This window comes from Nematolebias whitei, chromosome 21 (assembly GCF_014905685.2).
Source record: "Nematolebias whitei isolate Nwh7 chromosome 21, NemWhi1, whole genome shotgun sequence".
Taxonomy (NCBI): domain Eukaryota; kingdom Metazoa; phylum Chordata; class Actinopteri; order Cyprinodontiformes; family Rivulidae; genus Nematolebias; species Nematolebias whitei.
Window position 1 is genome coordinate 19,192,846 of NC_056518.1, and position 15,000 is coordinate 19,207,845.

The 15,000-nt window shown below is 40.2% G+C and overlaps 2 protein-coding genes across 2 annotated transcripts; both read right to left on the bottom strand.

Annotated features, from left to right (window-relative positions):
- Nucleotides 1-1,407: 1,407 nt before the first annotated feature.
- arhgap11a (Rho GTPase activating protein 11A) lies at nucleotides 1,408-9,012 on the bottom strand. Its single transcript, XM_037694686.1, has 12 exons — nucleotides 8,646-9,012; nucleotides 7,286-7,353; nucleotides 7,059-7,155; nucleotides 6,706-6,962; nucleotides 6,434-6,597; nucleotides 6,202-6,342; nucleotides 5,961-6,035; nucleotides 5,426-5,599; nucleotides 5,220-5,346; nucleotides 3,869-3,977; nucleotides 2,896-3,007; nucleotides 1,408-2,798 (listed from the first exon to the last, which is right to left on the bottom strand). The coding sequence occupies exons 1-12, from the start codon at nucleotides 8,772-8,774 to the stop codon at nucleotides 1,408-1,410; spliced, it is 2,844 nt and encodes a 947-aa protein (XP_037550614.1). The 5' UTR covers nucleotides 8,775-9,012.
- A 2,121-nt stretch (nucleotides 9,013-11,133) lies between these two features.
- On the bottom strand, nucleotides 11,134-13,965 carry LOC119427281 (actin, alpha cardiac muscle). The gene is made up of 9 exons (XM_037694861.1): nucleotides 13,914-13,965; nucleotides 12,940-13,093; nucleotides 12,716-12,844; nucleotides 12,471-12,581; nucleotides 12,290-12,374; nucleotides 12,024-12,185; nucleotides 11,747-11,938; nucleotides 11,468-11,649; nucleotides 11,134-11,378 (listed from the first exon to the last, which is right to left on the bottom strand). Exons 2-9 carry the CDS (start codon nucleotides 13,066-13,068, stop codon nucleotides 11,235-11,237), a joined length of 1,134 nt encoding a protein of 377 aa, XP_037550789.1. The 5' UTR covers nucleotides 13,069-13,093; nucleotides 13,914-13,965; the 3' UTR covers nucleotides 11,134-11,234.
- Nucleotides 13,966-15,000: the final 1,035 nt, after the last annotated feature.

A 15,000-nucleotide genomic window follows, 5' to 3' on the forward strand; every position in this document is an offset into this window, starting at 1 on the left:
CGTGAATCACTCGAAATTGAATCACTGTTCCATTTTAGGTTAAATTCTTATTACTTTACTGATTAACATGTTGATATTTTATCAAATTCAAGTCAACCTTTATTTATGCAGGTTAGTCTCATTGAGTCTCGAGGACTCATTTACAAGAGACTTGTTAAAAATAAATAAATAAATAAAATGTTATTTAACTTGAGCCTTGTGAATGACTGCACTTAGTAATAAAAACAGTTTAATAAATAATCAGAACAAATTTGATTTTGGGCTCAGGTTTTTTCCCCAATTCTTTTTTTAAATAACGTTGGATGTTTCCAAATGTGTTTTTTTAACAACCTGGCAACCAAATAGAAGCGTTAAGTTATTCAAATTAAATATGTCTTGACAGGAATGTTTTCATGAGGGACCATCTCTTTTACTACACTTCCTGTTTGCATCCCATTAATCCTCCCATCACTGCAGGATCACAAAGTCCTGGCAGCTAAATCTGCTCCACGTCAAGTCTGTCCTGAAACCGATTGTTGCAAAATGTAAAGAATAAATCTTAAAAGTTGCCAGATTCACATGTTTTAAAAGCACTTTATTTACTGTTTGGCTCAGATTGCTGATATTACAGAGAATATTTGTTTTATAAAAACTGATAAAAAAAAATCTTGAAGAATTTTGTTCACTGCAGACTGTTAACAAAATATTATTTCATTATCTTGGGACAAAGAAGCAACAAGCAAGTCTTGACAGTTTAACTCAGCTTCAGGTTGTCAGAATGAATCAACTTTATTGTACAGATGTGGAAGTAAATGTAGGACGCCCCCTTGTGGCTGAACCAGGACTGATCAAATCTCTGAAAATTCAATCCACAAAATCCTGAAGTTTTTTTTTTATTTATTTTCTTGGCTGAAGCAAAGCATTTTACAGGCTGAAAGTTGTGAAGCCATTGGAGGATAAAACAAAAACTAATAAAAATTATTTTAAACCCTCCCAAAAAACAAACAAACAAACAAAAAAAACAAGAGGTTTGTATTCCTTTTTTTCTAAAGTTCATCACGAGGCAATAATACAAAAAATATTTAAAAAAAACGAACGTTTTAAAAAGGGTAGTTTAAATTATCTCCAGAAATTTCTCCCAAATGTACGCCCCAGAATCAGCTGTAAGATAATTGAAACGCTTCATTAAAACATTTCCAGTCATACCAACAGATTGAGTTTTCACGCTGTGATCGAAAATCTACCTAACGTAGTAAAACTCGTAGGCTGCCATTACTTCGCACGGCTGCTGAGCATCTCCCAACAACTGCAACTAAGAAATAAATTACTGCGATAAAAAATACATATGCCGGAACGTTTAATGTCATTTACCAGAAAAAGACCCGCATAGCAAGAGAAAGAAAAATAAAAATATAATAAGGACGGCCTCTATAAATCAACAGGCTTGGTAGCAGACAGTAGTCGTCCTGGGTTGAGGGGGTTTCTGGGAGAACCTCTGTAATAGTTCGAGCCCTTCTCTACAAGCTGCTGCACAGGATTCAGGGTTTCTGATGGATCCGAGGCAGAGCGCTCCACTTTAACCTTTGGTTGGACTTTGTTTGTCACGTCGCCCAGAGCACAGGACGCGGGTTTTCGAACTAGGGTGCTTGGCCTTTTCGGCGGGAGGGGCGGAGGCTTCTTTCCAGCGAGCGTGCTGTTGGACGGTCTCACTTGTGGCCGTCCCGGGTGAGGCAGGAGCTTTGAGTGAGGCGAGAGGCCACTCTCTAGACTCAAAGACTTCGTCACGTTTACGTTGAACCTGCGACTGTCACCTGAGAGAGAGTTGATCCTGCGGACAGTCTGTCGAACTGGGGTGCGCTGGAACTTTAGCGGAGACCGGATCTGTTTGCTTGAGCCCGTGGGAGAGTAGAGGGTGAGCTTGTTGAAGTGCTGAATGTGGTCTGCTACCCGGCGCTTTTCAGCCTCCTGCCTAGTCGGGGACGAGGCCGTTTGGTTTTCAACATTAGAACCAACCTCCAGGGAAAGCTTGACCTTCTCATAAGATTTGCCGCCTGCAGCAGCAGTTGTGTTCGACGCGGCAGGCTCCTCTTTGAGCAGCTTGTATGGAGTTGATGAGGAGACGCTCAGTGTGAAATGAGCAGGACTCTGCACATCCAGAGCATCGATAAACCTGCTGCAGTTTATCTGCTCTGCCAGCCTCTCAGCTGAGTTGCCATGGCTACCGAAGGAGGCAGATCTAACTTTGTGTAATGGACTACAGTGAACGCTAGAATCAAAGACTGCACTATCAATATGCAAAGGAGTGAGTGCAGCCATTTCAATTTGACCAAATGTACTGTTCTGCTCATTTCCCAGAAGGCTCCGCTGAGCTTGGAAGCAGGGGGTCTCAGTGTCCACAGACAAAGGTTTGACTGCGGGGGTCTTGGGTGGAGTAACATGGATGCTTTCTGATGGTTTTTTCACATATTCTCCTACAAAGCTGCAGGAATCCTCTATCGCAGGCTCTATGGCATCCTTCTGGATTTTCAGAGCTGGGCCCGTTCCTCTCAGAGTTTCAGCGCTCTCGAGGCTCTCCGCGCTGGAAGCACAACACAGCTTCATGGGCAGGATGTTTCCTGGTGAAGGCTTAGAAATAACAATGGCAGGCTCAGACATGTAGTTGTTCTTGAGGCGCACGCGTATGGGGGAATCAGTGAAAGACCCTCCGCTAAACGCCTGAGCGCTGAGAGGGGTGTCTTCAATCCACGAAGCCTGATGGGTCCTCGAGCCACATTGAGGTGTCAGCAAGTTGTCTTCTGACTTGCTAATGTACTTGGAGCCTAAAACAACAAGCTTTGTATTAGCAGGAGTTCTAACTCAAGACAACATTGGTAAGAATGGAGCAGTCAGGATAAAGTTGCATTCTCTGGTACTTACTCTTGGATTCTGTATTTCTGGGAAGAACAAATGGTCTGAACTTGGTCTCCTCAGTGAGAAGAAAACTTGTGCTCTCCTGTGAGGCAAGTCGCCAGCCAATGGACTCAGAACCCTTCATCAGCAGCATGGAAGGAGAACGGAAAAATGAAAGAGCCTTTGAGAAGGATTAAGCTAGAGAGTAGTATTTTGTTAAAAAGAACCCAACAGAAACAACCCATAATAAATATTACCAGGTTAATGGCGTGTATCTGGGGTTAGTTCTTCAGAGGATGATACAAATCACTCAGAAGAAACGAGATAAGTGAACTGTTTGGATAAACTTTTATTGTGTATATTTTAATATAATAAACATATGCATCTTAAAGCAGCTTGCATATTGTACCCAAAGACATTTCACCAAATGTTGTGTATATAATATCAACATCACCCAAGTGCTAGTATGGTAACTGATTCAAACTGGGCACAGGAATAGAGCTTTGGTACCATAAACAATAAACATAATTTATTTACAAAATGTTAAAAGGTGAAACACAGTTCGTCTTTAAAAAAAAAAATAAATCTGCAGAAATATTTCATAAAGTAAACGTTGGAAGTTTTTACATAACCACCAAATGTGTGAGGAAAACGGACAGATAATTTCAAAGGGATTTATTTTCTGGAGCTGCTGTTCACACATGCTTCACAGCTAGAAATGCGAGGGATAAGGTGCTGGACAGCGTCTCGGGAAGTGATGTAAAAACTGCTGAGTGAATGAATATTTGCATCGTGTGTCCTCTGAATCACCTGAACATTTCAGGACTGCAGTGCATGTGTGAGAGCATCCTCTACAACAAAAGTGCTACTGTGCACATATCTATTGTCTGAGTGTAAACATGTTTGATTGGAATACAGGTACATGCTGCATGCAGAGAATTCATTTCCTCGTTCACAGTTTGTCAGTTAGTGTTAGGTTTCAACGAGCCACTACACTTACAGCGTCTTTGCTGCTCTTTCCCAAGCTAAAACGCTTGCGTAGAGACTTGCGTGGATCTTCTTTCTTGCCGACTTTAGGTGAGAAGCAGCCAGCTTTTCCAGATTCAACTCTGAAAGGGAGAAAAATTATGTCAACTGTCAGCCACATACTGGTAAGCCAAGAAAAAGTGACCTTATCCACTATCAGAGAATAAACACTGCATTCTTTAATTTGGAGCAATATAAAGTATACAATGAGAAAATAAGTGACTGTAATACTTTCACACACACAGGAACACTCATTAGTAAAGATGCCCCATGATCATTAAAAATGTTTAATTTTAAATAAGACTATAAATTAGGGATGCACGATATTATTGGCATGGTATCAGCCAATATTAGCAATACATTTAAATAGACATCGACCAGTCCATCAAAAATAACTCACCAATATAAAAGGCACTATATACATATATATATAGCGCTGTTTTTGTATGACATCGCAGTGACAAGGATGCCTGCAGCGCCCGCACAACGTTATGACATCATGCACGCCGTTGAGTTTAGATTTGTGAACATTTTCAAATTCGCACTGTTCGAGTGTTGTCATTGTGTTAGAGAGTAAATGTCATGAATAAATGTAACATTAAATATATTACAAGTTGAAGTGTTGCATAATTTTCAGCCTTTTTAGCATCTGCATTTGGTAACAGACCAAATTGACAAAGACCGTGAAGAATAATGTAGTATTTTAATTCCACAGCAGAGAAAGATATGTCGTCTCTGTAAGTAGGTCTAGGAAAAAATATTGGTATTCCGCCAAATAAGTGTTTTTTTTTTTACTTTATTTTTATAATTTTTTTTAAAATAGACATGCATTAAACATTCAGAACCTCACTAAATAAAAGTCCAGAGCAACAAGTATGACAAAAGCATATTAATTATAATAAAAAGTAAAACTCAATATGAGACATTCAAATAAAAGAGAGGTAATTAAAATAATCGTACATTTGGCGTCAGGTTCAAGGTGTTTCATTTCTTCCAATATTTATTGTATTTATCAGCAGCAAGTCTTAATGAAAGTCAATCTCTCCATTACGTGTATTTCCTTAATTATTTCGGTCCATTCCAGAGATGATGGTGGTTCTAAATCTAGCCACTTGCGGGTTATAGCTTTCTTTGCCCCTGCTAATAAAATGAATAGAAGATATCTATCTGACTTCCTGAGTCCTTGAGGTAAATTACCTAAATGGCCAAATTTAACATATTGGCATATCGGCCAAAAATCCAATATCGTGCATCCCTACTATAAATTTGCAATCCAGAATTTTTTTAAGTTAGCTCTCATGGGCCAAACAAAGACTTAGTTTTACCTGGTAACATGTCTATTACTAAGTCGCTTGCTCTTCCTCCTTAAAGACGCCGCAGGCTGCCTTTTAGACCTTCCTGCTGATGACAAGGTGTTTGGGGAAGGGTCCAAGACGCCCGATGAACTGTAGGCTGGAATACACACGAAACTAAAGGTAATAACTACAAGCTGAAGTGATAGATCAACAGTTAATCGAGCATTCTTCAATACCTGAACCAGGAGTAGTGGAGCCACTGAACAAAGGGTTGGGAAGCAAGTCTATCCCAAGGCTCTTTTTAACAGATCTACGCTTCTTGTTCGAAAATCCAAAAGATTGGCGAGGCTCAAAAGGAAGCTTTCGCTTGGAGGACGGAGTCACAATCACAGGAGTTGCAGAGGAAAAGACTGGGAAAAATTACAAAAGAGTGAGGACGGTGATTTCTTCAAACCGGTAGAATTTGAACTTATTTTGAACCAAAGCACAGAAAAACAGCAAACTGATACTTGGGGGTGCTGATTCATGCAAAAAAGATTTGGAGCAAAGACAGGCAGTGCTTCTTCTTTTAGAAGCTGATAATTATTAATAGAAGCAGATCTGAATAAAGTTTGCGTAGGAAAACATCAGACTTAAGTATGAAGTAAAAAAAATAAATAAAGAATTCAATTTAAGTTACACAAATGTCATCTCATGCGCACAGGAGATAATTACTTCAGCATCTTCATGCTTTCTGATGCCAAACCCATCTCATGTGACCACAGTACGTACCAAGACTCTCCACCTGGGAGCCTTTTGTGGGTGTTCTATTAGTTTTTATCTTACTCAGTGCACCACTGACCATATCTGAAATACAAGACAAACCCAGCCAAATAACCTGTCTTTACCGACTAAAGCAGTTTCAACGTAACAGAAGTGGTTTATCGCTGCAGCACGATGCTTCATTGTATTTGAATATTTGCTTTGTGCAACTTTTTCTTGCTGCTTTTACAAGGTCTGATTTGATTCTTACGTCCAAAGCTGCGTCTGCTTTTTCTTTTCATCCCAGAGTTTAAATCCCCCTCTTCATCCTCACCCTGAGAGGGAGACAGACCACCTGCCTCATAACCCATCATGGCAGGAACTTTCTCCTGAAGAAATAGCGGTAACAAGCCTGTAACAGACAGCCACGGCTTTGTTAACGCTTCAAAGCAACTGTAACGTGGCAGAGACAGGAATTGGCAACAAAATGCTTAAAGCCGTACCAAAGTTGTGTGCATTCTCTATGAAGCAGTGGACCAAGGCCGCTTGTAGTTTGAGGCGTTTCTCCGTGTTGGCATTCATCTTTTCTGTTCCATCTCCAGAGTGAAGGAGGTTGGGAGCCAAAATTACAGACAAATTACTGCTATCCATTTTATTTTCTGCACTCCTGAGATTCAGCAAGAAAAAGGAGAAAATGTTGTTTTCAGCAAACACAGTTAGAAATATGATCAATGTCTGTAAACCATTTCAAAAACATAATAGGTAGGTGCAATACCTTAGAGAGATGTTGCGAAGAAAGTGAAAAAAGTGGCGCAGGATGCAAATATTTCTGTCTGGTAACACGCAGGACAGCAGCGTGGTGGCAGAGGTTCTGTCCTCCTCAGTGGGGAGCTGCTGGGCCTTGAGAAAGGCATCCTGCAGCTCCGTAGGAAGGACAGGTTCTGGGAGCTCCCTGAAGAACTGCTTTACCAGGCCCGCAACATCGCAGGGAGGAGCGGTGGACAGGCACTCTTCTCCTGCATCAAGTTTAGACTGAACAGACAAAACACAGATTTGTTGTGGTGGATGGTTCCCACTGAACTCGAAGGTCTCTCGGGGAAAGCAAGGTCAGTGTCGTCCATTGCTCACCCTGAGTGCTTTCAGGCGGACAACGGAGCCTGATTTCCTGAACAGGCCCTCTGTGTCGGCATGTGCTAGCAGATGCACACATGCATCAACCAGAAATCTTAAAGAGCAGTGAAAAATGATTAGTACGGTAACGGTTTGTAAAAAAAAAAAAAAGAGAGAGAGAGGAAAAAAGGAGAACAAGCTACAACTTGTTAACTTGTTAAAGAAAAAAGAAAGTGTCGACCTACCTTGGCACTTTTCCACATTCTGTATAGCAGAACGGTAAGCAATCCAAGGGGAGGCCGAAAACTTTTGTCTATGTTAGGAAAAAAAGGAAGTTAGACAAAATGATTAACAATGAATTCACCAATAACTCACATGTGCAGGCACACTCTTTATATTCACCACTGGAAAAGTATGATTGCTTTGTTCCCTTTCCTTCTTTATAATATTTTTATTTTATTTGACACGACTAAAATTTACTGCTATAAATTCTGTCTTTTCTTATACTGATGACCAAACATTGCGTTTAAGAATAGCGTTGTGTTGGATTTTAAATTTCTTAAACGTTTTCCTCATTTCTTCACAATTTCAGCCAAAGTTTGTGTCTGGTATTTTTTTTTTTTTCTTTCTTTTTGTCTGCAGGGCGTTTTCATAAAGCAGATGGTTCAGCATTTATTGCACAAGTGACTGTTGCAACAAAACCAAGAAGCAGGTCATCAACCCCAGCTGTTGAAGCAGACGGCCACTCGTTCCGAGCCTGGTTGTGCTGGAGGTTTCTTCCTGTTAAAAAGGGAGTTTTTCCTTTCCACTGTTGCCGTTGTGCTTGCTCAGGATGGGAGACTGCGACAAAATGAAGATTCAAAGCAATCTGGTGGCTTCTTTAAATAGATAACTTTTACTGTCCTGATGCATGCTCGTTAGAAAAATCTAACAAGGTTAAGTCAGGTCCTCTGGACAGATTCTTCTTTGTTGAAACATTTCATCTTTTATCCAAAAGATAATATGGCTGTCAGCAGCCAAGTGGTTCGGTCCACTATGAGAAGGCGCTATAAAAGACTGAGCTGGTTGAAGAGTTTCAGACTGAAGTCTTCTGGATAAAAGACGAAGCGTTTCAACAAAGAAGAATCCATCCAGAGAACCTGTTGTATAACTTTTACCAAGTGGATTTTTTATAATGTACCGGTATATGAATGTTTCTGTTCAGTTAAGACGACTTCTGTCGTGACTTGGCGCTATATAAATAAACTGAATTGAAGTTGTTCGTTTTAATCCAGAAATGTCTCTTTTCTGAATAAAATGATTGTTTTTTTAAACCAAACTAAATAGAAGTATAGACAAAAGGTCTTGTGTGTTTGGATTTAGCTTTTTTTGTCATCCTTACCCTGTAACAACAACAGTCTGCAAACAATTGGGGTTTTCAGTGGGGGTTACTGAGTAAAATGCTAATTTGATTCCAAACAATGGCAATGCTCAATGAATTTTAATGCTGTAAGCTTCTTTATTTTTAGTTTAAACTCACTATAACCGAATGAACACACGGCAAAAAAAGGTCTAAGGCAAACAAATGGAGTTGATCACTTATAAATGACTTTATTTTAAACTCACCGAGTTGCTGACTGTCGTCTTGCAGCTGGCTGCTTTGCTTTTGTTCCAGCTCTTGATCTTTATCCCATAAGCCGAGCGAAGCTGCTGCACGGCCACTAAACGCATTACACTGCTCTCCATAACTTTCATTTTTCAAACGTGCTTTTTATTTTTACAAAGTGCTCTCTCGCTTTCTCTAGCACTTACGTTCACTCTTTCCGTTATTATAAACTATTTTTTGCAACAGCTGATCACAGCCCTTAGCTTTTCTCAAATCATCGTCACCTGAAAACTTCCAACTACCTGCGAGAAAATAACACACTCGTAATAAGTGGACTTTTAGAGGAAAATGCACGTTAAAGTCCCAATAAGCTGGTGTGTTACATTGTTAAGAGCGTATCTTATTAGCTAGCTTGGTCCGTAGTAGCAGGCCAACGTTAGCCAGCTTGGTTAGCAAGTCGCAGAATCTTGTAAACAAGTCCCACTCAAAATACCTCACTACCGGAGGACCTGAAATTCCTGCTTTACTTCTCTCAATCGGTAAAATATACAAATTACACCAATTTAAACCATTTTTTTTAGCTCACTGCCTGGTGGTTCGCTCCTCAAGTCGGTTGTCAAGCCGTCTGCTTCCGGAGTATTTTCAAACAGCGGCGCTCCCTACGCACTACGCTCTGATTGGTGAGAACTTGAACGGGCTTCCTCGGGGTGTGTGTTTGCTTTAATACACAGAGTGCGCCGATCCGTGCGGTGCAGTTTCCAGTAAGGAAAAAGAACATTCAAGTGGAAACGCCATTTCAACCGGTTGAGACCGTAGAACAAACTAGTGCCACTTTTCAAATGGAAAATGCCTGGTGATTCAAAGCTTTCTTTGTTTACATCAGCAGTTATGAGAACACATTAAAATAAATTTGACATAAGTAAAAAATAATTTAAAAAAAGCCAATTGGTGTATATTTAGTATTGATATTCTGACTAATTTAAAAACAAACTCGAGCATCAGAATTTAAAATACATAAGATTTGTGTGGCAAGCTTGGGAGTACCAGTAAGTTTTTGTCATCAAATAAGAGAGATATAAGTTTTAGACACCAATGCATTTACAAACATCTACTCATATATTATGGGTATCTGTTAAGGTATTGATGAGATGCCCTTTTTACATTAAAAATATTATGTTAGGCTAATTGGTAACTCGAAAATGTCTCTAAGTGTGAGTGAGATTGTTTGTCTCATTTGTCTCTATGTGTCCCCGTGATGGACTGGAGACCTGTCCAGGATGTACCCCGCCTCTTGCACTGGGACTGCTGGACATGGGCACCAGTGACCCCCACGACCTGAAAATGATTTTAAAGGTAAAGATAATGGATGGATGGATGGATAATGGATGGAGCTATGGATGGAAAATGATACCTATGAATTAAATTCAGCTATCTGTTTGTTTTAGATAGAGAGAATATACTTGATATATTGAGCTAAAAACTAAATGTACATGAATAGAAAGTGTTATTATTTGTACTAGAAAAAATTTGAGACATTTAAAATATTGATTAGGAAATTCAAACATTTTTTACTGTGTGGTGTGCTGGGGAGGGGGCATTATTTCAATTTCAATTCATTTTATTTATATAGCGCCAAGTCACAACAGAAGTCGTCTCAGGGCACTGTACAGAAACATTCTTATATAATATATATAAAAAATAATAATTTAACATTATTTATCTGAGGAGCAGACTGCTTTGAAATTAACTCCATTGCAGAACTCTCATCTTGAGCAAACATGAAGGCGACAGTGGAAAGGAAAAACTCCCTCATGAGGAAGAAACCTTTAGCAGAACCAGATTCAGGCCAAGTGGTCATCTGCTTCGACTAGCTGGGTTAGCTAGGAACAGATACACAATGGCAGTTGAAGAATCACATTTAAGGTAGAAATAGCTTCAAATGAAAACTATTAAATTTTAGCAATTTATTTTAAGAAATTAGGTAAATTTGTCCTCCAGTAGTCTAAGCCTATAGCAGCATAACAAGCCAACCCAAACTATAGGATTTATCAAAAAGGAAAGTCTTAATCCCAGTCTTAAAATTGGACAATGTGTCAGCCTCATGGACAGAAACTGGAAGTTGGTTCCACAAGAGAGGAGCCTGATAACTGAAAGATCGTCTTCTCATTCTGCTTTTGGAAACTCTAGGAACCACAAGTAAGCCTGCAATCTGAGAACGAAGTGCTCTGTTGGGAAAATATGGAACAATAAGATCTCTAAGATGGAGCTAGGTTGTTGAGGGCTTTGTAGGTTAGAAGTAAGATTTTGAATTCAATTCTGGATTTGACAGGGAGCCAATGGAGAAAACTGGAGAGATATGATCTCTCCTACTCCAGTTAAGACTCTGGCAGCAGCATTTTGGATTAACTGAAGACTTTTTAAAGTATTTGGACACCCAGACACCCATTATGGCAGCTGACAGAAGAAAAGTTGCTTGTATTTCTCATTTTCAGTCAACAGTATTTGAGGTACTGTCACAAATGCTTATCTTTATTACAACAGAACAGAGACTTGTATATACAAGAGTTAAAGATGTACAAATACATGGATGCAAAGAGGTGGACATGTGTTTAGAAGCACTTCCTGTGGACAATAGAGGGTCCAGCTTCATCATACTCTTGTTTGCTGATCCACATCTGCTGGAAAGTGGACAAGGAAGCCAGGATGGAACCACCAATCCAGACAGAGTACTTTCTCTCAGGTGGAGCAATGATCTACAAAGGGAGTAGATAACCTTCAGTTATAATGAGCGTTATTTGCTTTATCAGTGTGTGGTTGCACAAAGACTCTGCCATCCATTCACCTTGATCTTCATGGTGCTTGGAGCCAGGGCTGTGATCTCCTTCTGCATGCGATCAGCAATACCAGGATACATGGTGGTACCACCGGACAACACATTGTTGGCGTACAGGTCCTTGCGGATATCAATGTCACACTTCATGATGCTGTTGTACGCTGTCTCATGGATGCCAGCAGATTCCATACCTGTTGAAATTCAAGCACTAATTGTCAGTTTCTAAGAAAAATACTTGTGTGAAATAATCCAAATATTAACAAAAATACATATATTTGCTGGACTCACCAATGAAAGAAGGCTGGAAGAGAGTCTCCGGACAACGGAAACGCTCATTACCGATGGTGATAACCTGACCATCGGGCAGCTCGTAGCTCTTTTCCAGGGAGGAAGAGGAGGCAGCGGTGGCCATCTCGTTCTCAAAGTCAAGAGCCACATAGCACAGCTTCTCCTTAATGTCACGCACAATCTCACGCTCAGCTGAGAAGAAGAAGGTTTGAGTAATGAGAAAAAACACATCCACACTTCTAACAAACGAATCAAACGAAGTATGGTAGCACCATACCTGTTGTGACAAAGGAATAACCACGCTCGGTCAGGATCTTCATCAAGTAGTCGGTCAGGTCACGACCAGCCAGGTCAAGACGCATGATGGCATGGGGAAGAGCGTAACCCTCATAGATGGGGACATTGTGGGTCACACCATCGCCAGAGTCCAGCACAATACCTTGAGCAAGCAGAAAAGAGTTGGGTTTAATGAAGTAAGCAATGTCAGGAAGGTGAAGAAGAAATGTTTCAGTCAAATGTGAAGAAAACATAAAGGTTACTGACCAGTTGTACGACCAGATGCATACAAAGACAGAACAGCCTGGATGGCCACGTACATGGCGGGAACGTTGAAAGTCTCAAACATAATCTGGAAAAATTAAAAAGCAAAGATATAAAAATAAACATGAAAAAAAAAATATACCTAAGTATTTATGTCATAAAAATGGGAAGATAATCTAAATACCTGAGTCATCTTCTCCCTGTTGGCTTTGGGGTTGAGGGGGGCCTCGGTGAGCAGGGTGGGGTGCTCCTCAGGGGCCACACGCAGCTCATTGTAAAAAGTGTGGTGCCAGATCTGATAGAAGGAGAGACAAAAACTGCTGATGTCAGCTGGGTTTGTTGGATGACAGCTGGTTAAGTTGGAAATTCGGAAGAAAGCAGGAGTCTAGTGTAAAACAAATATTGTCATAAACCTTCTTGCTAACACACCTTCTCCATATCATCCCAGTTGGTGATGATGCCATGCTCAATTGGGTATTTCAGAGTCAGAATACCCCTTTTGCTCTGGGCCTCGTCACCGACGTAGCTGTCCTTCTGACCCATACCTACCATCACACCCTGAGGAAACAGAACCAAAATATAATTTCTTTCTATTTTTAGTTACTCGTACCTAAGTTCTTCTTAATGAAGACTGTGTTTTCTCTGGAGCGTACCTGGTGGCGGGGCCTTCCAACAATGGAAGGAAAGACAGCACGGGGAGCATCATCTCCAGCAAATCCAGCCTTGACCAAACCAGAGCCGTTGTCGCACACAAGTGCGGTAGTCTCATCATCGTCACACATGATTAGGCTTTTTTTGGGGAGTGGTCTAGTTTCAGCATATACATTAAAAACATAAGGAAACAAAAGTCAATATTTGAGATTTGAGTTTTTAAAGTGTCATGAAGACCTGTTGGACTAAATTAAGATAGTTTGTTTTTTTTTTGTCTAGAAGGGGCTGAAATGTGAAGATGTGAATTTTCTGTGTATTCACTACATGGACACTGCTGTAAAGACCTGCTAAAATCTTTATAGTATTACTGCAAGCACAAAGATGGAAATTAAAGTGCTAATTAAAATGATATTTTGGTGTTGGACTCAACCACTGATATCATATCTCCACAGCTATGGGAGTACTGGAGAGCTACTTAAGAAACACCAAAAAAGGTGCATAACACAGATCCGAAATCTATTTTAAGCTCAGCACCCACTACACTAATCAGAGTATAACAAGTGACACAGCTATTTAAGTGGCTTGAGTTATTTCAGAGCAGAGGCGCCAGGCCAGCAGCCACCTAGCTGCACTGTGGTACTTTTGTTTCACTACTTTGCAACATGACCTGGCTGCCTTATAATTTCATTCACTGATCTTCTGAGAAATTTGCATATTACCCTCTTAGATTTTGTGCATTATGCCAAATAATGTTTCAAGAACTTTTTTTTGTTGTTGTTTCCTTAAGTGTATTTATCACAAAAAAAAAAAAACACAAGTTCATTTTAGCATCATTTTGTAAATGAACCATCATACACAGAAGCTCCAGCTTTGATTCTACCTAGCAGATAATTATAACACTTCTTGTGTTCATTCGTTCATCATAAACCATAACAATTTATTCTTAAAAAGCAAATAGATGCATCAGTGTACTCACCAAGGTGTACTGGTGCGGGATGCTTCCACTGGGACGAAGGCTCACGTTAAGCAGAGCCACTTAAATAGACCCCATACAGGACCCAGAGATCAGGGGTGGGGTCAAGCTTCCAGACAAGTCCATATATGTGCTTCCAGTGTAAACCAACAGTCCCCATGCATTGTGTCTTTACGTACTTGGATGGGTGTTCCCTCTCTACACTGAACTCACTAAACTGTTAACTATACTGAAAAACAAAGTAAAAATGTTGCAGCTGATTGTTGTTGAAAAGCAGTCACACAGTAAAGTTTGTGCATTGCTACAATCTATGTTTATTTGTTTTTGAACAATTATCGTTGTCATTATAATGTTTTAAGTGCTGCATTAAATACAATGACTGATGTGGCTCTGCACCAGGCCGAAAGATTTATGACATAACCATTAGAGGTTTTACATTACTCATACCTAGAAGGCCCACCAAGTTGTCTCCGTAAACGCAGAGTCACTGGTGTCTTGTTAAGGGCATGAGAATATTGTATGTGTCTGTAAATCACCCTGATGGTATGTGCGCTGAACCTCCTCAATGTGTGGAACAGCTGATGGTGACACCATCTGGGCTCTGTGTCCTATCTGGCTGTCTGAGTGGTTTGCCTGCGTTGGCGCTGCATGCTGATTGGCTCACTCATCTCCTTGTAGGGTTAATGGAAGCACCAGAGTCATATATGAGCAGGCACTGGAGTTCCCGATGCAAGTTTGAAAAGGGGAGCTCCATATTTGTGTGAACCACGACTTGCAACACATTTTTTCTTGTCATGGGCTGTACCTTATGCGGTAATGCTGTTATCCCTGCAGGAATTCTGCACATATCTAAGGTGTTTCAACACATTTGTCCCTAATAAAAGTGCCAGAGTAAGGTCTTTTTTTATATTTACAAGGATAAAAACATTAAAAGGCAAGCCCACTAGCAAGAAAATGAGGGTATCACAAAAGTGATAACAGCTAGATAACAGAGCAATAATGTTTTAGAAATGTGCAGAATCAAAATCAAACTCTCCTGAAGCATAACATCATCTTTTAGTTCTGGTTTATGTTCCTTACATTTTATGAC

Excerpts from the sequence above, each read along its gene's own strand:
- arhgap11a (XM_037694686.1), bottom strand. The coding sequence starts at position 8,774 with ATGAAAGTTATGGAGAGCAGTGTAATGCGTTTAGTGGCCGTGCAGCAG. Across the intron at positions 6,598-6,705 it reads CTTCGCAACATCTCTCTAAG|GAGTGCAGAAAATAAAATGG; the intron begins GTATTGCACCTA and ends GCTGAATCTCAG. Across the intron at positions 6,036-6,201 it reads AAGCAGACGCAGCTTTGGAC|ATATGGTCAGTGGTGCACTG; the intron begins GTAAGAATCAAA and ends CTTGTATTTCAG.
- LOC119427281 (XM_037694861.1), bottom strand. The coding sequence starts at position 13,068 with ATGTGTGACGATGATGAGACTACCGCACTTGTGTGCGACAACGGCTCT. Across the intron at positions 12,845-12,939 it reads TTGGAAGGCCCCGCCACCAG|GGTGTGATGGTAGGTATGGG; the intron begins GTACGCTCCAGA and ends CTGTTTCCTCAG. Across the intron at positions 12,186-12,289 it reads TGCATCTGGTCGTACAACTG|GTATTGTGCTGGACTCTGGC; the intron begins GTCAGTAACCTT and ends TGCTTGCTCAAG.